Raw genomic sequence first — 24,922 nt, 5'->3', positions numbered from 1 at the left:
GGGCTAATTTTGTATTCGATGCAATACCTTTGATTTGTGGCTTCTAGTATCTCTAGTTGCTTACTCCTTAAGTGCACTATCCAATATTTTCGAACCATTGTCTGTAAATCCTTTCAAAAAACCCATTAACGAAAACCACATTAACGATTTCACCTTCTCTGAAAAAGCACTGTTTATTACCTAAATTAGACTCTATACAATTTTTGGTCATATACAGGGTGAAGAAAATCTACGATCAAGTGGTCCATGATATAAATTTATTTTTTGAATACATCATAAGTACATCATAAAATAAAGTTGAGAAAAGAAAACATGGTAGGAAATTAGAGAAAGATGAATGCCAATGGCACCGCAATCCGAGAGAGTGGTTTAGTTGCTAGTCAACCAACATCATCATCACGTAGCGCTACAACCCTGGGTGGGTCCTGACTGACTGTACAACTTTCTTCCAATTTGTTCGGTCTTCCATCAACCTAGGTTCAAATGGAATGTTCATTTTTCGGAGATCTGATTGGATGTTATCACCCCATCGCATTCTGGGACGTCCGAGTGGTTTTTTGCCTGTAGGAATCTCCTCCCATACAAATCTTACAAGTCCCTCGTTATGAAGTCTGTGCACGTGGCCTGCCCATCTTAGTTGCTGTGATTTAATTGCTTGGACAATATCGGTGTCATTGTAGAGTGCTTTTAATTCGATGTTCTGATCCTATACTGGTTTGTGTTAATGTCGTGGTGAGGTCCGAAAATTTTTCTAAGTATTTTTCGTTCAAAACGTCTGAGCTTTTCTTCGTTTGATTTGTTTTGGTTTGTTTGATTTGGTCATGGTCCACGTTTCGCATCCATATATTAGTACAGGTCTGCCCATGGATTTATAGATTTTGATCTTGGAACTTCTTGTAAGATTTTTTGATTTTATAAGCTTATCCAGTGCGAATAGACAGCGATTTGCTAATTGGATTATGTCTTTTATTTCTTCAGTAACATCGTTGTCACCTGTGATTACGGCCCCCAGACACTTAAAACGTTGTACTATTTCGAAATTGAAGGTGTTGAATTTGTCCTATCCTGTCTCTTCCATTTTGTCCTATCCTGTCTCTTCGTGTCGTTCTATTTATACACATATACAGTGATGAGCGCGCTAATAACCGGCAAAATAGCGCAAAAGATGGAAAACACATTAAATTGTGAGATAAAAAGAAATAAAACTAGTAGAGTTGTTAAATTTAGCGATAGTAACATATAAATTGACATTATATTGATTGTTTCCCACCTTTAGACATATCAGATGAGTATGTCAATTAAAACTGTCACTGTGACAGTGGCATTTCTCAACCTCGTCCGATACGTCTAAAGATGGGAAACAATCAATATAATGTGATATAATGTCAATTTATAAGTTACTATCGCTAAATTTATCACCTCCACTAGGTTCATCTCTTTTATCTCATAACTTATTATGCATCTTTTGCATTATTTTGCCGGTTATTAGTGCGCTAATCACTGTATTTCGTCTTCTCTTCATTAATCGTCAGCCCTACTTCGCTTGTTGCTCCTTCCACCTTGTTGAAAATGGTTTTTGTGGATAGGATGGAGTCTCCAACGAGATCAATGTCATCTGCGTAAGCTAGTAATAACTTGGGACCTTGAACCGATAGCATAGCAGTTCTGTTTATATTTCGGCTGACCTCATGGCTTTCTCTAATACAAGGTAAAAAAGTAGTGGAGATCACCCTGTTTGAGTCCACTGTTGATTTCAAAGCTGTCAAACAGTTTATTATTTACACGTACTTTTGGTACTCCGAATGAGTTTCTTTGGTATTGAGAACTCCGCCATGGCATTCCATACTTGGCTTCTTTCTACGCTATCATATGCCTGTCGAAAGTCTATGAAGATATTGTGTATGGGTCTGTTATACTCCCATCCCTTTTCTAGAAGCTGTCTCAGCGTGAATAGTTGATCTATTGTGGATCTGTTTGCCCTAAAACCGGCTTGATATTCTCCTCAATCATACTTATTCATTATACTTACTACTACTCAACCAACATGAGTAGTAGTAAGTATGATCAGCACCAACCTCCCAGAGAAGACAGCTCCTTACGTTAAGAAGGGGGTATGGTTTGAAATATTTAAATTTTTTTATTATTTCAAATAAAAGTGGAGTAAAATTACCAGAGATACAGGGTGTTGAATATCCCTACCTTCGACTCGCTTTGCCGCGGCTTCGCGCCAGCACGCCAGAGCGTATTGAGAAACGTTAAACAACTGTTCGCCTTCTCTTTTGTAGATTACTCCCCAATTTAAAAAACATATTCCAATGTTCATCACTTTACGATTTGGCAGACAAATAAGAAGATGAAGATGCAGTTGTCAAAACTTTAAACGCATTTTTCTCAAAACTGCTTTTTCAAATGCAGTGGACATTGTAACTGAAAAACTACTCGGCCGATCTACCTGATATTTTGCACAGATTTTCTTTGACATTTCGTGAGGTAACAACGTCGAGATATTTTTCGTTTTGCGCTTATTTTTTGTTCAACAATATTAAATATGTCGGTTTTCACAAAATTTTTATCAAAAATTTCGTATTTTTGACTTTTGAGTGATACCAGAAATTCAAAAATCATTAAAAATAAAAAACTCGACGTTGTTACCTCGCGAAACTCATAAGCTAATAAAATCTTTTTGAATTTTTTGTTTCTTATAATCCAGTGATGAGTTCTGATGTCCACAGCAAAATCCATTTTTTTTGAGCTGCCTGCCAAAATTTGTCGCCAATGGCTTATTTTTCAATATTTTGGATTGAATTTTTTCTTAAATATTCTTTGAATTGTACTTAATGTGTTTGTTTAATTTAAAAATAAAATAATTTTACCATAGTTTCGAAAAAAATTCACAAAAATGTGTTTGATATGTTGATTTCAAACCATACCCCCTCCTTAAAAGCTCAACTGTTGTTAAAAAAACTATTAAAGGTTGGGCCACACATATCCGCACCGAGCCCGCACCGTGTCCGAGCCAGCATGGCCATTGGCCAGCCTTGCAGAGACAGCATGGCCATTGGCCAACTATGCTGGTTCGGACGCGGTGGGGCTCGGTGCGGATATGTGTGGCCCAACCTTAAAGCTGATAAAAAAGTACGGAAAGCTACTACGGAGCATTTATAAAAATGAACAAAACACATAAACGATGCTTTGATACGGATTATGACAAGGTAAAGCGTATGTCGTAAGGACACACAGAAATTTTAGAAATTCAAAATTAAACTCGTTTTACATTGTGTTCGATTTGGATTTAGTTTAATGCCAAACGGGATATTAGAAATATTATTGGTAAACGCGAGAATATAAATATTAAAACCGACATTGTGTTGCACTACGACAGTATAATTTAAGCAATAATTATGTAAATTTGAAGGCTATGTATCAACTAGTGGGCTAGTTTCAATTACTATTCAGAATGTCACTGAAGATGATCTGACTAGATCAAAAACGTTCTGATGTTTTTATAATCCATTTAGATGACTTTTTTTAAAGTTTTTTAATAAAAAATTATATACAAATCGAAGTTTTTTACTAAACTAACTATGGTATACAATATAAATATTATTAGTATATGATCATCTCTGAACCGATATGAAATATAAGGCTGTCTTTCATAATCTCAGTTTACTCATATTATGAATACACGGAACCAACTTTCGTTGGAATTTTTTGAGATCTTCAGATTTGGGACTTCTCATTTAATAAATATTATAACACAATAGATATGTACTGTTTACGACCTTGTATAAATAATGTCAATCGCATATTTAAAGCGAAGAAAGTAGAGAGACGGAGTTCAGTTCAGTCCACTTCAATTCAATCACATTTAGAAGCAAAAATAATAGAATTTTTATTAGTAAATATACGTTGAAATTTCAATATTGTATATTCAAAAAAATAAACGACTGCTAGTGTAAAATATTTACTTACCACTGCCGGGGCTATAACCGTAGACTCTTTGGTACATGCGATCGGTGACCAAAAACTCCGGCTGGTAGTAGTTTTTGTGATACCTTATCTTGTAGTTAAAATGTTTGGGGTTTTTGTCATCAAATATAATTGCAACTGTTGTATAGTTTGGATTTTTATAGTAGTATCCCAATAATTCATTTTCTGATCCAAACCTTTGTATATCTAGAAAAGAAATTAAACATAAAATATGAGGCATAAAAAATATTTAAAAAATTATTTTAGACTATAGTTGATGCTACTATAGTATGCGGTCTACCTCAAGGGTACGATCTACCTGAAAGATTGTTACGGTTTTTATGCAACTTTCACAATTCATTTATATATATATATATATATATATATATATATATATATATATATATATATATATATATATATATATATATATATATATATATATATATATATATATATATATATATATTGCATTTGCGTCCCTCGTGGCTTCTGTATAGTTTTGACTCTTCGTGACTTCCGATCAATATACAGCGTGTATATTAATAAGAATGATTCCATACAGTTAGCGCTCGCTTTGGCATCCGTTATACTGGCAACAATGTACTTATAATATCAAGTAAAATATTTAACCTTGGTCGTGTTTACGTGAGAATTTAGTTGAAGAACCCAGACAAATTCTATTTATAACTTTTGCCAACTAGGTGGTTTGCTCGGATATACGATAAAGATTTGCTGTAAATTCTTTGTTTTCGTTTTTATACTCTTAAATCAGGTTAGAAAAACTTATTTCTTGGGTGTAGTTATGAATAATGTATTTTCTAGACTTTAAAATTTTCTATTTTATTTCGATGGAAGATTATGGATTTCGGAAGATTTCGATGGAATAAGTTATAATGTAATATACCTAATACCACTATATACCCTTGACAAATGTTTTTTTTTAGTTAATAATTGTTTGATGAGCCTTTCGATAGGTTAGGTTAGGTTTACCTTAAATTTTATTTTGATAAATTATCAGTATTGTTTCTCTCTCTCTCTCTCTTTCTCTCTCCCTCTCCCTCTCCCTGTAATACCTTCCCTTATTATGAAGTAATGGGCGCTCTTGCGTTTCTTAGCCAAAAACCAAAGATGGCTGATTCGCAGGATTAGCGCATTCTTTTCTGTTTTATTCTTTCGAAATTTGCTATACAAGTATTTTCCATTGCTCTCTGTTTCTCGCTCTTTGTTTGACTTCTCTTCATCTCAACGCCATTTCTTTCATGATCTCTTGTAACAGTTCTTCTCCAGCTATTAATATTTAGATTTTGATTAACTGTGATATATCGCCTGTGTTCCAGATTTTCCTTAAGAGGAAACAGTAGCGATCAACAGGTAGCGAAAATGCGTTCCAAGATTGCGGCTGTAATTTTGAATATTTTTTCGAAATATTTGGCACACGTATTCGTAATATAATAAAGAATGGCGGTACAGAGCCCAATTTGAAAAATATATTAATATGTGGAAATTACTCTGTAATTAAATACAATATTAAAAAAACGAGCCTGTACTGCCATTAAGAAGAACAAAAAAATACACTTCCTTCAAATAAACTTCTTTATCCGATGCCTAGATTTTGTGTAATTTTGGAACTACTAAAATTTTTTATTTCATTAGTAGTTCCAAAATGACACAAAATCTAGGCATCGGAAAAAAAGTTTATTTGAAGAAAGTGTATTTTTTTGTTCTTCTTAATGGCGGCACAGGCTCGTTTTTTTAATATTGTATTTAATTACAGAGTAATTTCCACATATTAATATATTTTTCAAATTGGGCTCTGTACCGCCATTATTTATTATATTACGAATACGTGTGCCAAATATCTCGAAAAAATATTCAAAATTAGAGCCGCAATCTTGGAACGCGTTTTGGCTACTTGTTGATCGCTACTGTATCACCTTAATGCATTATATGATTATAATATAATGAGTGCATATTGTGCCTTTACTATCCTTTTTTCTACAACTGCTCTACTAGCGCCTTTTTTCCATGATCGATCCCAGATATGTAAAGTTATCTACATACCTCCTGTATTTGTCTTCCTTGTATTTTAATTTTAGTTTCTTGGTTGCTGTTTTTTTTTAAGTTTGGTTTTTTTTGTCTTTATCTTCAGGCCCATTATCTTGGGAGTATTTTGCAAGCTTGTCGATCTTCTTTTGCTTATGGCTGCTATGTTCGATTAGGGGACAAATGTCATCTGCGAACTACAAATCGTCCAACTAGTTATGCAATTTCCATCTAATACCTGTTTTATTATCGCTTATTTTCTGCATGATTCAGTCCGCTTTTATTATAAATATTGTCGGGGATAGCACACATTTTTGTTTAACTCCGCTTTGAGTATTAAAAAAATAGTCTGATTAAGTTGATTTATTTTATCGGTAGTCCATATAGTTTTAGAATCTTCCACATTTGTTCTCTGTTTATACCATCGAAGGCCTTTTCAAAGTCAAAGTGAAAGTAAACATGTTTATATTTTTTTGCCATTCACCAGCTTGTTCCAAGATAATTATAGAGTACAAGAGATACAGAGGTACAGGGACAAGATACAGAGGTAGGTACAGATATAATACAAATGTGGTCGATAGTGGAGCGTTTTGCGCGAAAACCTTCTTGGTTGTTTCTTAGTCTTAGTTTCTTGTCTATTTCTGGCTTCAGTCTATTCAATATGATATTTGACATTATTTTGAATGTGGCACTTAGCAGTGTTATTTCTCGCCAATTCTCGCATTTATTTAAATCGCCCTTTTTTGGTATCTTAATGGTTAAACCCACGTTCCGTTTCTGTGGGAGCTCCTGGTCGGCCCATATCTTGTTAAAGAATTTGTGTAACATTTGTACTGATTCGTTTGCGTCCGCCTTTATTAAATCTATCGGTAGTTTGTCGCTTTCAGCGGCTTTGCCATTTTTTTAGTTGATTCAGTGTGTTTTGTATTTCTTCTTTGGTAATTTCAACTGTTCTAATGTTTATTTCCTGTATTACATTATCTCAGACTATATGTGGTGTTTGGAATATATTTCCTCGCAGGGTTCTTTTCATCTTTGTATTATTTTATGTTCTGATTTAATTATATTATTTCCTTGTTTATCTTTGATTTGTTTATTACTGTTTAGTGTTTTCCCTGTCAAATTTCGGATGATATTGTACTGTATTTGATGGTCGTTTTCTTGCGCAACTTTTTCTGACATTTTTACCATATGATTTACGTAGTATCTTTTGTCTTTTCTGGCTTGCTTTTTAACCGCTATATTTTTCTTTGTATTTCCTTTCTACTATTTTTCCTTAAAATAAGGTTTTTGTCAGGACACTTGACCAGCCAGGTAGCAAATGGTTCTTTTAGAGTTATACCTATTACATTATAAATACAACCATGCCCGTCACAGTTCGGACGAGAGTTTTAATTATTAACAAATAAGGGTCAAATATGACAATTTTTTCGTTTAAATGGCTACAGGTAAAAATAACGTAATTAAATATCTTATTTAGATAATTCATCTTTTAGTAGAAAAGCAAAGGTTTAAAATGGAAATTTTTGAGTTTTGTTCTGATTATTTGTTACTTCGAAAATTGCAAAATAAAACTAAATTTCGAAAATAAAAAAATTGCTATAACTTTTGCAAAAATGAACTTAAGACTTTGATATTGCATGAAATGTTGAGTCAAACAGTCCACATAATGCATAAAAAAATGCAAGACGATTTGTCAATTAGTTTAAATTGCATTCGATTTGTTTATCACAAAGAACTTTTTTGCAATGTTGTTGTTCAGAAAATAATAATGATACAGCAATTCTGTGGAAACCACAGAAAAGAAGAATACTTACATTTTCAACTTATTTAAAAAATCAATAAGAAGTCATTTTTACCATTCTGAAAACATTTTACGAAAGTAGAATCATTTTTGGCTTATAAACAATTTGAATAACCATATTAACATATTGACTAAATCTGCGTTGGGATTTGAAAAGCTGATATTTTGACACGAATTTAAAAAAATAAACTTTTCGCCTAGGTTAATCACGAGCAAATTAAGCCACTTTTATTACTTATTTAATTTACAGTTACTTCTATATACATAAAAGTCTCCTGTAACAGTGTTAGTTATCATATTCCTCCGAAACGGCTTGGCAGATTTTTATGAAATTTTACACATATATTCTGTAGGATTGAAAATAGATTGTAATCTATTATTTATACACATAAGTTATAAGGGGGTTACCCTCTGCCACTTTTTTATTGTTTTAGAAAAAATTGTCTACCTTAATTTTATAGTATGTACCATTAAAAATATATATACAACCCTTAATTTTCACCCTTCTATCACCAAGACCCTATTTTTTAATAGCCATCTATTTATTTACATCTATAAAATTCTCCTGTCGTAATGTTAGTTGCCATAATCCTCCGATACCGCTTGAACGATTTTTATGAAATTATATATGTATACTCGAAGGTCTTAGAATCATAATTATCGGCCCCATAACATTTTGTATTGTTAGGTAGGTATATGTGTACATAACATACTCTACAAGACTACAAGAAATATATATAAATTTAAAAAAAATAATGATCAAAATCCATCAACTATCTCTGGAGATATAAAGAGCAACATTTCTTTGAAAAATAAATTTCATTTTTTGAGTGCACGGATTTTAATAATTCCCCTCCACCGACCACGAGTCGATTTCGTTAGGGCGTTATTTTTAAAGATATATTAACCACTCTGTTCAAGTTTACTCAAACTTTTACATATAAACTATATACATACCTTGAACTTCAAACTAGCGCTAGTTAGCTTTCTTAATAAAAAAAAGTGGCTAACTTTGACCGTAATTAACAAAGGTGAATGTTTTTTTAACATTTATGTAAAAGTACACATCGAAAACAATGTGATAACTACATGGGTATTTCCTGTACACCAACAATCAGCAAAATATACGGAAGGATCTTAAAAAACCGAATAGAGACGAATACAAGAAAATGGAAGCAGAAGAACAAGCAGGATTTAGAGCCGGAAGATCTACAATTGATCACCATTTTTGCAATCGCACAAGTCATGGAAAAGAAAACAGCGATTAACCAAGAGATTCATTTCGTATATTATATTGATCTGAAAAAGGCATACGACAGTGTACCTTCGGTAAAGTTATGGGAGGCAATGGAGAATACAAATATAAACATAGAAATGTGAAAAGTGAAAATTACCCCTAACTGTAAAAAATTTAAAAACAACATTTTTAACTTTAATATTGTCAACATTTGGTTTTTATTAGGTACATAATGATTTTTTTATGCTTTAAGATATACTTACATAATATTTCAACCCTTAAAACCACCCTTGTTGAAGCTATATATAAAAAAATTACTTATCCTAAAAGAATCATTTCGGCTTGCATCGATTTACATAAAAATTTGGGATTAGGATCATATCACCCTGTACTTCATATTCTAGATCATGCTTAAGGGCGTTGATTATTTTAGGGGTGTAACCTACCCCTTATTGACAAAAATATATAAAAACATTGTAAATTTTAATATGGGTAAAATTTGGTTTTGATTGGTTAAATAATGATTGTTTTATACTTTAGGATAAAATATCATATTTCAACCCTTAAAAACCACCCTTAATAACATCACAATTTTTATAAATAGATAATTTAATAGATCTATACAGAAAAAAAGTAGAATTAAAGAATTACAAAAACATTTATTTACACAAAAATACGAATTTACAAATATGTACAAATACAAATAGTTTTTTAGTCATCTTCCAGTATATCAACCGGTTCTGTGGTATTATACATACATTGAAAATTATCCATAAGCAGCCTATTCGATATTTAAAAAAAATTGTTTTCTAAACATGGCTCCTTCATTTTTGACGATAAAAAGTTTTTTCAAAAATAATTCTGTAGGATTTTTGAAGAGTTCTAAGACCGTGAAAACTAAATTCTGTAAGATCCCTTAGTTTTTAATTGGGGTGAGTTTAAAAGACTCGAATAAGGGGGTGTCTGCTCGTAAATAGAGGTTTCAAATAGCCATAGTATCTCGCTATCTGTTCACTGTAATCAGGGCCGGACTGGCTCATAAAAAAGGCGCCAACCCAAATCCTAAAAAAGGCGCCAAACTAATCTCTAAACAAAGGCGCCAGAAACCCCTTCTTTACATCAAACTTTTTTCAAATCCTAACGCATGTAAAGTAAATAAATATTACTTGTGATTTTTTTTTGACATCCATTTTATTGCAATCTATTTTATAAAAAATAATAAACATTACATATGAGTGTTAAGAGTGTGACACAGTCAGTATTCACCCAGTGGTGAATACCTAAAAGAGTACAATAATGATTGAATTAGTACAGTTATTAATAAATTAATTGAATTAATTTAAATAGTACACTAGTAATAAGTGGGAATGATTAGTTAGTGTTGAGGTCAAGAGTGTCTGTTCTTTTTAGTCTTCTGTTCTGTAGGGGTGTCAGGAGATTGGTGACCAATATGTTTGGGTGAACCTGTAGTCTATTGTGGTACTTGGAGCACAGAGAAACAATTTTTTCTGATTTTTTTAAGTTTATTTTAATTTAAATTCATAAAGTAATTTACTATTTTTATTGGAAATAGTAAATTTTATTAAGATGCCATAAAAATATAGCTTCAGTTTCCCAGTATCCCTTTTACTCCGTTCCATTTTTTGGTGCTCTCTAAAGACTTACAACAAATTTTTGAAAAGTTTGAGTAATTTTTCAACTGCCTCTACAGAGGAATCTACTGGTTCAAAAACATTAAACAAAAATCATGATTGGTGTTCAATATAAGTCACTTTTTGATTTTTTTCAAATTTTTAGAGCGCTTTAACACTCCATATAATAGAAGAGTAAACCTATATAAAATATTTGCAACCACACGGTGTCAGGCGATCCGTGTCTGAGTGGTGAATGACCTAGATGCTAGATCAGACGGCCGCAATCGGAGCCCTCGGAGAACTGACGAAACCCTTTAAAATTCAAGCCTTAGCGTGGGTAAGTGCGCACTGCCACGCCGGACAGTATAATTCGCCCCTAATCATGGGAACTATATGGATAAGTATTTAATCACGAAGGAAAAAATAAAACAAAACGAAGGGACAATGGAGCGAGTCACCGGTGGTGATGCAAGCTGGAACAAGCTATGAATGAGATGATAATATGGTGTTCATCAGTAGTGAAGGGAACAAAGGGAAAGTACTCAGCGAAGAAGAAAAGAGGAAGGAGACTTCTGAAAAAGGGGATCTGTTGGAAGAATTCCAGTCAGGGGTAGGGACCTGAACAAGACGGATCTTCAAGCGGAGGCAAAATTGCAAAGCAACTCCTCACTTTGGGAGAAAAGATCTAGAGAGAAGGAGTAGAGCTCCGACATAACGGCTATGGTAAGCGCAATGAATAAACTTACCAGAGTTACAAATAATTTAGTGAAACTAATGTCCGACCATAAGAACACGAAACACGCGTCGCATCTAAGCTATTTGATTATCTAATACCTGATACAAGTTGACAAGTTGTATTTTGTTGTACTCAATGGCTTCATTATTTAGGATTCAAGGGCGCAACAATCCTATGTGTATAATGTAGTTATGGAGCGCAGAAAACTACACCTGTCTATTATAGGCCAATTGTGGGATGTAACACTGTTTGTATCAAGTATCAGGTAATTAAATGCCTTAGATGCGATGCGCAGCTCCCTCGAATACCATTTTTATGATAAACGCAGCGAAAATTGATACGTACAAAAGGCGCCCGAATCGTAAAAATGGTCTTCGAGGGCGTCGCGCGTCGTATCTGTGCTATTTGATTATCTGATACCTGGTACAAGTTATACTTTGTAGTACCCACTGGCTTCATTATGTAGGTTTCAGTAGCAATTTCTGTTTCTTCATTAAGTAAAAACAGTTTTTAGGGAAATGGTAGCCGCCTAATCTTTGTGTAAAGGTTAAAAAACAATTTTTTTTCAGCGTTTAATTTTTTTAATGGATAGATACTAACGAAGGCAAAAGGCGCACCGGCCCACAGGCCGGTGGGCCGGCGGGCCAGTCCGGGCCTGACTGTAATGAAAATCCATGCACAAGAGAATTTTACTTATTAAATAATAAGCTACAATTTAATAGTCCATAATTTTTTCGTATCTCCAGTATTTTCGGAGATATTTTGAAGTAAAAGGTGACATAGGAAATTGCAAAAAATCAATTTTTCTTTAAAGTCCAATTTTTCTAAAATTAGGCCTTTTAAATAGGTCAAACTTCTTGGGTGTATTGATAATACGAATATAAAGGGAATTACAGAAAGGTGAAGACCAATTTTTAATCAGTAGGGTAGTTAGGGGGTTGTTTTCACTGATTTTTTCATAGAGAATAGCAGGTACCGACATTTTTTGATCATAAGTCGCTTAATTTTCATGCTAGGAGCTTCATATTATTATTTTTTGAAAGGTCTATCATTATACTTAAAAAGATTATTTAAGTTTAATTTTTGATATCTACAGTTTTTTTGATTAAATCCATATTTTTCGAGGTATTCTCAAAAAACCATCTAAAAAAGTCGATTTTTTCGTCGAAAAACTGTTACTTTCAAGCGCGAATATCTCGAAAAATACTAGTTTTACGAAGAAAATGTAAAAAACATTTTTTTCTTAGAATTCATTTTTACATCGATTTACGTGGTTAAAATATAATAAAAAATTCCCGTCCCCGAGATGGGGTGGCAACCACCCCAAGCTTTTAGCGTACAGCGGCATGATATAGAAAATGATCCTTGGACTATTCCCTACCCTCTGTGAAAATTTCAAGTAAATCCATGCTGGACGAAAAAATTGCGAGCCAAAATGCTTCATTTTCTCGACTATAGAAGAAGGAGAAACAATCAGTAAATGTAACGAATATAAATACCTGGGTATGAAAATCACGAATGATGGAACACTGGACGGAGCCATTAAAGAACGAAATACTCAGGGCAGGAAAGCAATTAGGCTCCTAAACTCAGTACTCTGGGACAAGCAGATAAACAACCAAAACAAGAAAAAATCTATAACGCCGTAGTGAAAAGCATTATAACATACAGCTGCGAAGTATGGCATATCAAGGAAAAATCAAAACAAATGTTAGATGTCACTGAAATGGATTTTTGGTGAAGAGCTGCAGGAAGATCAAGAAGAGAACATGTCACCAATGAACGGATACGAGAAATAATGAAGGTCACACATACAATAAATGACGAAATCAACGAAATAAACTACGATAGTTGGGTCACGTACAAAGAATGCATGAAGATAGAATCACAAAACAAGTGCAAAACTAGAAACCGCAAGGTAGAAGAAGAAGAGGTAGACCGAGAAAAAGTTGACAGGCAGGAATAAACAAAGCCATGGATGAAAGAGGTCTGTAAGTAGATCAATGTGCGGACAGAGAGTAATGGCGAACGGGTATCGGAAGACGGAGAAGGTTATAAACCGATAATACAATAATAATGTAAAAGTGCCAGCTTTTTAAATCCTAAAGTCTAGGGATGGTGCATGGCGGTTGTTGAACAAAAAACCGGGTTTCGGTTATACCGTTTTTTTACTTACGGTTTAACCTGGCGGTTATAACCGGTCAAATAACCGGTTGTTCCAAAAACCGGTTTTCGTTTTTTTAATCAAAAGCAAATAGGTTATAATGTTACATTTATATTGCACTTTAGTTTGCTGAATTTTCCTCCCGAAAAATTTCCCAACCAATTCAACCTATAAAAATTTTCCTAGGCGCTCTCAAATTACCCTAAAAATGGGCGAAAGTACCCCAATCTCTGATTCGTCGCTCGTTGTAGACGGCTTCGGCGTATAGTGCGTTGTCAATAATTGGGATATTCTCAAAAATGATGATCCTACCCGATCTACCGAATGTCCCTTAGATCTATCAAGTTTAGAAAAATATCCAAATGACTTATATTTTACTTAAAAATAAATTCGATAAACCAATTCATTATTTACTTCTCTATTGCCATCAAAAAATTTCAGTAGGTTATATTTTTTAATACGTTTGTAATACCTACCTTTTATTTCCTAATATTTAAAAATTACATATTGGAGATTCCTAATCGTATTTCGGTATTCACATTTCATACAAGACTCTCAAGTCTCAAGTACTCAAGTATAAACAATTTTTAGATGATGGTTGGAATATCGATTTCAAGCAGATCACTTACTTTTTTACGTAACTATATTATCATCTAAAACTAAATAACTATTCCCAAAATTGTTTCATAAAAGCTGATGTGACAATTTCGTCCAGTTCTCTATTAGTAAATAAAAGTTGAATTATGGTTGTTTGGGTTAATTACTTATTACTTCGCATATTATTTATAATACATATGATTGAGATCGAAGATAGATAGAAATTTCTTCATTTTTCTCTAAATAATTTTTTTCCACAGGTAACTTATTCGGTTTTTCACCGGTTATTACTTTAAAAAGAAAAAACCGGTTATAACCGGGACAAAAAAACCGGTAAAACCGATTATTTCGAATTAAAAAACCGGTTTTAGGTTATAACCGGTAGGTTTTTCCCATCCCTAAATCGATTAATTTAGTTTGCAGTCAATACTAACAAAGTTATTCAAATTGTTTATAAGCCAAAAATGACTCTACTTTACTAAAATATTTTCGGAATGATAAAAATGACTTTATTATTTTTTTAAAAACATTGAAAACATAAGTATTCTTTTTTCATGCGGTTTTCACATGGCAAATTTTTTATTTTTGAAATTTAAGTTTTATTTTGCAACTTCCGAAGCAACAAATAATCGTACCAAAATTCAAAAACTGACATTTTTGACCCTTATTTGCTAATAACTAAAATTATCGTCCGAACTGTAACGGACTTTTTATATTTATAATGTAATAGGTATATAGTATCCAAAAAATCCATTTGCAACCTGGCCGGTCAAGTGTTCCGAACGTATATTTTTGCCTTATTTCCCTGGAGTACAATGTGTCTCCGGTTATCCATTTCTTTTTTCTTTTTTTTTTCATCCCTATAATTTCGTTTGCAGTTTTTGCATAATATCCTTGAAGTTCTTCCATATTTCTTCCACTGTTTCCTCATGTTGGGACACTGCTGTTCGGTTTAATTTCAATCTTTTTGTGAATTCGATTCTTGTGTTTACTTTCCGGTTTTTGTCTTTGGCTAATTTCATCTTTATTTTGACCCTTACTTCAAAGACGCATGTCTTTGATATGTTTAATTGCAGACCAAATATTTGATTTTCGTTTTCAACCAGTCGTGTAAGATCAATCAGCTCTGATTGACTATTTGCAAGAAGGGCTGTGTCATCTGCGAAACGTAGGTTGTCTATTTTATGATTATTTATTGAGATGACTTTTTCCCATCCTTCAAGTGCTCTTCTCATAATATGCTCTTCATATATGTTGAATAATCGTGGATATAGTATACATCCCTGTCTGACACCCTGTTCTGGATGAAATTCCTTTGAAAGTGTGTCAAGCACTTTAACTGATCCAATAGTGTGTTCGTATAGTTCAGTTATAAGCGAAATAAGGTATTGGGGTACGCCTACTTCTTTTAGTATTTGCCATAAGTGTCTCCACTTGACCCTGTCGAACGCCTTACGATAATCTATAAAGCATATGTACAGTGGAATATTAAATTCCCTATATTTTTCGATTATCTGTCTTATATTCAACAGGTGTTCTCGAGTACCTCTACCTTTGGTAAATCCAGTTTGCTCTTGTGGAATTTCTCTTTGAAGGAATGTTTTTAGTCTCTCATTGATTATATTTAGTATTATTTTACTGGCATGTGATATAAGAGAAATAGTTCTATAATTGTCGCATTTATGGAAGCTGCCTTTTTTATGAATTGTAGATTTTGTCCAGTCTTCAGGCCATTGTTTAGAATGCCATATTTGGTTACAGAGTAGATGAAGTAATTTTACGCCAGTTTCTTCTGTGGCTTTGAGTATTTCTGCTGTTATCAAGCTTAATGATCACTAGTCTTACTTTATTTTCAAGTATATCAGGTTCTCCTTCTACTTCATCAAAGATTTGGTTAACAGGTTCTTGGGGTTAATCATCTTTATATAGGTACCTGCAATACGATCTCGATGTCTCTGCTATATCTTCTCTGATTGTTCTCAGAGTTCCAGTGTTGTCTTCAATGGCCCAAGTTCTGGCTTTGAAGTATCTTGTTAAGTAGCGTATTTTTCTAAATAGATCTCTCGGCTGATTATTCTGATCATGTCTCTCAATTTCTTTGCATATACTTTGATAGTACAGTTTTTTATCTGCCTTGCATCTTCGCTTTACTTTCTTATTGAGGTTTGTTAAACTAGCTTTTTTCCTTTCACTATGCATACCACTTTGACAAAGATTTCTTCTATTCTCAATGATTTGAAAGGTTCCATCTGTTATCCAGTGTTTCCGTTTCACAGGATTAGGTGTTGTTACACAATGTTTAAAAGTCTCCCATATTTCTTGTGATGTTCCGTTACGAATAGAGGGCATTATTTTATGTAATTACTTCTTGGAGAAGTTCGTCCTGCGTTTTTAGTTCTATCTAATGATCTATCTGATTATATCTATTATACAGGTGGTGACATTATAATTGATATATTATAGTATGAGAATAGAAAAATTATATTATTAAAAATATTGTAATAAATAATTATATCTATGCATCTATAAGCGAGGTTCCTATAACCTCTGCTACTTCTCGCATTTCGACCGCTATCTTTTTCTGTCCATCCATTCGTCTTCTTTGATGGCTTTATCTCTCATGATGTACTGTACATCTTCTTCCCAGGTAACTGAAGGCCTTCCCCTTCTTCTTTGTTGTGGTATGTAATTTAAAGCTTTCTTTGGCCATCTATCTTCATTCATTCGTTTGACGTGACCATACCACACTAGTTGTCTCGTTTCAATTCTATCTACACTGGAATATACAGTTTTTGTCCTCCTTCCTGATGCGATATTTTATATACCACACGCTCTCCTTAGATAATCTATTTCTACTACCTACTTCTATTCTCTTTCTATCTTTTTTTGTGATCTGCCAAACTTTTGCTCCATAAGTCATAATAGGCTCTACCAAGGTACGATAGATTGTCGTTTTTTGTCTTATCTCTTTAGACCATAGTAGAGAGCTTAGAATGTTTACCGCTATTTTGCTCTGCTGTGTTCTGTTTTCGATGTCTCTTTTGCCTTCTTTAGGTAATATAGATTCGAGATATTTATATTCTTTAAATGTATTTGTTGTTCTAATTTCTAAATCTGGATCTCCTAATAAAGAATTAAGAATTAAATTCTAACACTTCTATAATATGTTACAATTGAGCAGTTAGACTACCAGTTTCGGCAACTGGTTATGATAAATTCATCAATTTTAATGAACATACTTCTTAATTGTTTTTATTCTTGCAGTAAAAAAATACACTGTTAATTATACAAAGAGAATATCATTAATCTGTCACAACAATAATTGTTTTAACATACTACAATAATCATTTATAAAAATATCCGAAGTCTAAATACCAACATTTGAGGTGGCAACAGCGTAGTAGAAGCCATGAGGACATTAACTGAAATATACGGATTCCGCGACAACCTTAAAATGAATAAATATATATTTGGACGTCATCAAAACCGTTAAAGTGATTTTAGATATACAGCAAGCGAACGTGGCGCGCCTGACGGCAACTGCCTCAAGTAATGTGTATATTATTATACAGATAACGTGTCTGAGGACATCCGGCCAATATTTTGTTCAAGCATTGTAGGAAGTGGTACCTTTCACCTGCGATAAATTTTAGAGAAAATCCTCGTGGCAACCGTATATCGGAGTCCACGAAGACCTGGACGCCACGAGAGACTACAGTTTAACATGGGGGGACGTCATGAGATGCTAAAAATAAATATATATATATATATATATATATATATATATATATACAGTACGTAAATCGTTCGGCTGGACATAGGGATTATACATGGAGAGAATTGTGGCAACTGCGGTAACCTGTGTTAGTTGAAGCTCCTGTTCGAGTACGAGTGTTTGGTGCAATAGAGCTCTTAGAACGAATAGAATGAGTGAATTTTGAAGCAAGGCTATCCATAAATAAATCGAAAACAAAGTTTATGATTAATGAGTTAATAATTTTACTTTAATTTTTAAAATATTTATTTTTAAAAACTAATTTCAAAACTAAACAATTTTCCCATTACCTTAGGCCAAAAATATTTAGCTACTACATTGTCATATTTTGACGTTTATTTGTGTCAGAGTTATCGATTTTGAGATTAATGCCGCTTAATGCTAACAAATATATTGTCATCGAGAGAGCTTAGTTGCCACACTTGTCTCAATATAATAAAATGTATGTATTTATGTATCTAAATATGTACAATGTATGTTCCCTATGTCCAGCTGAACGATTTACGTACTGTGTATATATATATATATATATATATATATATATATATATATATATATATATATATATATTAAACTGAAAGACATTTAAATACTTCAAAAGCCCCCTGGTTACGCCTATGCTAGTTTCTATAAAATAATTGGCGTGTTCACTAGTGATTGTACCCCTTGGTCACATTGTCTGCCACTGCAATAATAGTATTACCCAACTCGTCAATCTGAACTAGAAATCATTTCAAATGGATTGATATGACGTACTGTTTAAGAGAAGTACCGTTTATCATAGTGTTAGTATTAAATAAACGTACTTTTGTTTTTAAGGATGTAACTTAGTTTGCCAAATGCCGCCCATGCCAGTCTAACTCGTCTTTTGATCTCTGTTGTTTGGTTTTCCTTGTTAAGTTTTATAATTTGACCCAGATATATAGGTATAATCGTGAACTTGTTCTATTTCATCTTGTCCGATCCTCATTGTGATGTCCTCATCTGTAGTTGTTATGATTTTGGTCTTGCTGTAATTCATATTAAGGCTTATCTTTCCGGCTTCTATGTCCAGTTCTTTCATCAACAATTCTTCTTTTTTATCGGTTATCAATACGATGTCATCAGCGTATCTTAGGTGGTTCAAGCGTTATCCACAATTGTTTATACCTTTTTCTTCCCATTCTAATCTGTTAAAAATATCTTCCAAAGCCTGACTAACTTTATAATTAAAATTTTTAATTAACTTTTTCTAGAAACAAATTTCGTGGGTTAATCCAACAACAATAAGTCGAATGTAGATAAAATTCGGGTATATAATTATGCACGTACTGTTCATTCTACTAAATTACAGTGAAATGTAATTGCAGTAATTTAAGGAACATTTGATGACGAATCAGTTGCAACAATTTGAAATATACAGCAATTGCGAGTTATTTATAAATTACCCAACCTTATGCCAAATTGCATAAATATACAACCTAATCTGTTTGTAGTAATGAGATAACTAATCGGAAAGTAAACAAATTTCAATTATTTCCTAGAAAGAAAGTTAAGTTTTAAAACGATTCGGCTTTAAAGGCTGACTTATCTTAGGACGGGACGTGGACGGCACGGCTGTCTTGAGGGGCACGTTGAATAATCGTATGATATGAAAGATATTGGCTAGTTTATAGTACAAAGGAACGGAGCGACAACGGGGACGTGCGCTGTCTATTCTTCCACGGCTCGTGTCGTACACGCACTGATACGTCCCACATCGTGAGATAAATCGGCCTTAAACGATTTTCATAAGAAATTACTCACAATATCCGAAGAAAACAAACCAACTGATGCCTGGCGAGGGTACCTAACTACTCCATCTGACTTCTCTGAATCTATCTCCGACCTTCTTAAATACGTTAAGTATTTAAGTTACAATAATTTCTTTCCTACTGTTAGATAACTAATGAGATTCTGAAGATTGCGTATAAGCGGAACAACGTTATCACAATAATAATTATAGATCGTCTCATGAGAATAAGGGAAACTTGATTCCCAAAATACAGAATTGCAGAAATTAACAGACGTGTATATCTAGCAAATGGAGTTACTATGAATAAAAGAAACTTTTTAGGGAAGTGCATATAGATTTTCACTTCGGAAAAAATCAAACGAGATAGAACTTTTTGTAATTTCATTTAGAAATTTTTAATAAACAACATATCAAAAAGTTCTTCTTGAGAATTGGGTGCTTCATTTTTTATTAAACAAATGAACTACGAAATTAGATGTTTTTTAAACAACTCCGAAAATATAAATTTTAGAAAAAACTGACTTGACCATTGAAAAATTCAGAAAATTTTACAAAAAAATCTTATATAAAGAATTTTCTAAAATTAAATCTGTATCTTCTATAATTTTTTCATTATAACGCTAAAGTCACCCTTCTCACAAACATTGGCGCACTGTAAACTAACGTACGGCGACGTGCATGGTTGAGTTATTTTAATGTAATTCTTTAACTAATGGATCAAATGAAATTTTACAAATTGAACCCAAAAGAAGAATAATTAAGCTATCTTATGGTTATAATAGAAAGAAATAAAATGTATGGGCATAACTACGGTGTGAGCGGAAAATGAGCCTTAGATGAATTTTGTTTAAAAATGATTTAAAAATGTGTAACTAATACAAGTTTTTCTTATAAAACTCTCAGTCTTGCACAACTTACCTTCCAAGCATCTTGCTAAATGATATTTCATTCAAAAAAAATGTCAAAAATTTAATTCAAATAATATGACGTCTCAAAAAATTTAATTTTTGAAATCTTTCTAGTTTTATAGAATTACCACCACTTTAAGACGGTATTACTCAAGTTTGAACAGATCTATAACATTTTTATAAGTGCTTTTTTAAAGCTTAGGATGTAATCTCTAAAATGCACTAAATTATTTTACTTTAGAAATGAAATAAACTATTTCTTTTTAAGAAAATTAAGAAAGATAACAAAAATGTAATACAAAAACCGAAAATTACCAGCTAAAAAAATGTTTGTACAAAGTGATCAAAACTTTTTTCTGTAAAACTTACCTAAAATACATTTAGTCTGGGCTGATTATCGGAGAATAAGCCATTTTTGGGAAAAGTTATTTACCAGCAATTTTATTGCTGGAATCGAAGCTTATGATTATATATATTAATAGTATAGGTATGCAAAGTCCGCAGATAGTGTGCTACTTTTTTTATAAACAAAATGGCGCCCGAAAATCGTGTTTTTTTCAATTATTGCCCTATAACTCCGAAGATTTTAACTTTACAACAAAAATACTCGAATAAAAATTCACCGTGATTAAATTCTGCATAGAGACGTGTTTTCTCGGATCTGCTCCGACGAAAATTTTCGTCGGAAAATGCAGATTTTCCCAACAAAACCTTTAATTTTCAAATAAAGTTTTAGATAAGTAATTATCTACCAATAATTAAGTAATTTGGTGACTTAAAAGCCTTCTTGGTTTAGATTATAGTTCCAAAAGCTGGTGAAAATTAAACGAATATTTTAGCAACAATTCAATTGGTAATTAATAATTTACGGTCGCAATAATAACCAAAATAATTATGATACACTGATCAAATTTTGAAATCTTATAAAGATGAGAAGCCTATTTAATATTTTGTCGACAAAATATAAATTTTTTATTTTTTTGCATAATCTTTAAATGTTTAAAAAAAAAATAGTTATAAACAAATTAACGTTTCTCAAAAAGTTTTTATTATATTATAATTTTAAAAAATAGCTAAAATGCGCATTTCAAATATCTTGAAAATGAATGCTTTAAAACTTTTTTGCAATCATTTGCAAAAAAGTTATGAAACAGCTAAGTAAACATAGGATTGCTACGGTGTTTATAATTTTCTTTAATGCTTTCAAAGCTTAGAAGTGAGTTTAAAGTACAAGCTAATTATTTACAAAAAAAATCGATTATCAGTTTAATAGTTATATTTTAATTAAAGATTATAAATATATTTTTTTGTAATTTACACGCACGAAAGTAGAATCATACAGTACTGTAGCCAAAAATTTTCACTCGGAGCGACGACCGGCCGCGCGAGACGTACACTTTTATAAATAATACATGCTGCGTGTCAGTCGCTTCGAGTGAACATCAGTCGCTCCGACTCTGTATCAGGCCTACTTTTGCGCTAAAAATTACAACAAAAAGTATTTTTAATCTTTGATTAAAATATAACCATTGCACTAATTTTTGACATTATTTGTAAGCAATTAGATTGTACCATAGACTCACTTTTAAGCTTTGAAACAATTAAAACAAATTATAAACAACGAAGCAATCGTATATTTACTTTGCTGTTTCATAACTTTTTTGCAAATGGTTGGAAAATTTTTTTAAAGCATTCATTTTCAAGACCTATAAAATAAGAGTTTTAAGTATTTTTTAAAATTAGAATATAATAAACAATTTCTGAGAAATGTTAATTTGTTTATAACAATTTTTTTAAAACATTTAAAGATTATGCAAAAAAATGAAAAATGTATATTTTGTCGACAAAATATTAAATATGCACCACACCTTAACAATCTTTCTAAGTTTGATCAATGTCTCATGATTATTTTGGTTGTTATTGCGACTGTAAATTGTTAATTAACAATTGAATTGTTGCTAGAATATTCGTTTCATTTTCACCGGCATCTGAATTTATAATCTATACCAAGGAAGCTTTTATTTCATCAAGCTATATAATTATTAATAAATAATTACTGGCCCAAAAAATTTATTTTAAAATTCGAGATTTTGTTGGGAAAGCCCACATTTTCCGAGGAAAATTTTCGTCGGAGCAAATCGGAAAAAACATGCGTCTATGTAGAATTAAATTGGGGTGAATTTTTATTTGAGTATTTTTGGTGTAAATTTAAAATCTTCGGAGTTATAGAGCAATAATTGAAAAAAATACGATTTGTCGGCGCCATTTTGTTTATAAAAAAAGTAGCACACTATCTGCGGACTTTGCATATCTATATTAATAATATATAGGATCTTATAATTCGATTCCAGCAATAAAATTGCTGGTAAATAACCTTTCTTTGTACTTTACTAATTATACCAGCGTATTATAACTATTTTTTTTTTCAAAATTTATAGATTATGCAAAAAAAAGAAAAATTTTTATTTTGTCGATAAAATATTAAATAAGCATCTCATCTTTATAATCTTTATAAGTTTGATCAATGTATCATGATTATTTTAGTTATTATTGCGATCGTAAATTGTTAATTAACAACTGAATTGTTGCTAAAATATTCGTTTAATGTTCACCGGCTTCTGGAATTATAATCTATACCAAGAAAGCTTTGATGTCACTAAGTTATTTAATTATTGATTAATAATTACTTACCTAAAACTTTATTTGAAAATTAGAGTTTTTGTTAGGAAAACCCGCATTTTCCGAGGAAAATTTTCATCGGAGCAAATCGTGAAAAACATATCTCTATGCAGAATTTATTTGGGGTGAATTTTTATTTGGGTGTTTTTCTTGTAAAGTTAAAACTTTCGGAGTTATAGAGCAATAATTGAAAAAACTACGATTTGTCGGCGCCATTTTGTTTATAAAAAAAGTAGCACACTATCTGCGGACTTTGCATACCTATATTATTAATATATAGAATCTTATAATTCGATTTCAGCTATAAAATTGCTGGTAAATAACTTTTCCATGAATTTTGCTAATTAGCCCAGAGTAATTTAATAATAAGCTTCAACAATAATAAATGTTCAGCAAAAAAAATTTTTTTTAGCTTTTATACAGTATGTCTGCGTAACTTGGAACCTATTGATAACTTTTTTATTATCAGTTTTACGAAAAAAAGTTATTCTTTATAAAATACTCTGCATCGTATATAATCTAATGTGCAATCATCAAATGATTGCAAAATTTAATTAATGTTATACGAGGTATGTCGAAAAATATGAATTTCACTCAAGAGTAAAGTACCTCTGCATTTCACAATATCGAAAATTGTTATTAAGAAAAGTTGTTTGGCATTAAAAAATTGTTTTAGTTTTCAATTACATCCTTCTAATTAAAATATTGTGAATAATAAAGGCACTTAACTCTTAAGAAAAATTCATATTTTTTACATACCTCGTATAAAATTCAAAAAGTTTGATGTCTGATGGTTGTATTTGTATCTTAGATTTTAGACCAGGGAGAGCATTTTATGAAAATAGTACATTGTTTACCGGGTAGGAAAAGCTTAACATTCCTGGACGACTGTGAAGATTGCTAAGTCGAGGCGCAAGCCGAGACTTAGCAACACAGAGTCCAGGAATGTGGCTTTTCCTACGAGGTAAACATACTATTTTTCCGCAAATCGTTTAAAATTCGACAGATATTGATTGATTTAAAAAAAACGCGATAATTTTATTCCCAAATAAATGGTGCTTTGAAATTCCTAATAAAATTACTTGGGTTACTATGGAAACGTATTGAGGTTGAATTGTCAAACTTGACGCTTATAAATTTAATTGCTGGTGTTCTCGAAAGTAAAATGATAAGTGATGATGAAATTTCCATTCCTGGGACTCCTCCAGAGCTGGTTGAGGCAGTGAATACTGCTTCATTAGAATTATTGCCAAAGAAATCAAGAGAAAAGTACGAAAATGCATACAGACGTTTTATGGATTATTAATAATTTTCTATCATTTATGTAGAACACTAACAACTGTACGGAAATATCATTTCCTTACAGTAAGGAAATGACATTTCCTTACAGTAAGGAAGTCCTGACTTTTTCTTCAAGAAATTTTGACAGGAATGTCAAAATTTCCTGGCGATTTGCGGAAAATAACTTTTTTTCGTAAAAGTGGTAATAAAATAGTTATCATAATTGTAATAAAATGATGGATATTTGTAATTTGAGAAAATATTTAAATTTTTTTTTCGATTAGAATGATGTAATTGTATATTTAGACATAGTTTCTA

General features: G+C 32.1%; 1 protein-coding gene across 2 annotated transcripts in view; it reads right to left on the bottom strand.

Moving 5' to 3' along the window:
* Window positions 1–24,922, bottom strand: part of LOC114333923 (phospholipid-transporting ATPase ABCA3) — a 249,446-nt gene that overhangs the window by 173,812 nt on the left and 50,712 nt on the right. For both annotated transcript variants that reach the window (XM_050644213.1, XM_050644214.1), the window contains exon 3: window positions 3,973–4,176. In XM_050644213.1, coding sequence (XP_050500170.1) covers window positions 3,973–4,176 — 204 coding nt within the window. The remainder of the gene's footprint in view (window positions 1–3,972; window positions 4,177–24,922) is intronic.

The sequence above is a fragment of the Diabrotica virgifera genome, chromosome 2, assembly GCF_917563875.1.
Source record: "Diabrotica virgifera virgifera chromosome 2, PGI_DIABVI_V3a".
NCBI classification, from domain to species: Eukaryota; Metazoa; Arthropoda; class Insecta; order Coleoptera; family Chrysomelidae; genus Diabrotica; species Diabrotica virgifera.
This window is presented reverse-complemented; position numbering and strand designations above follow the sequence as displayed.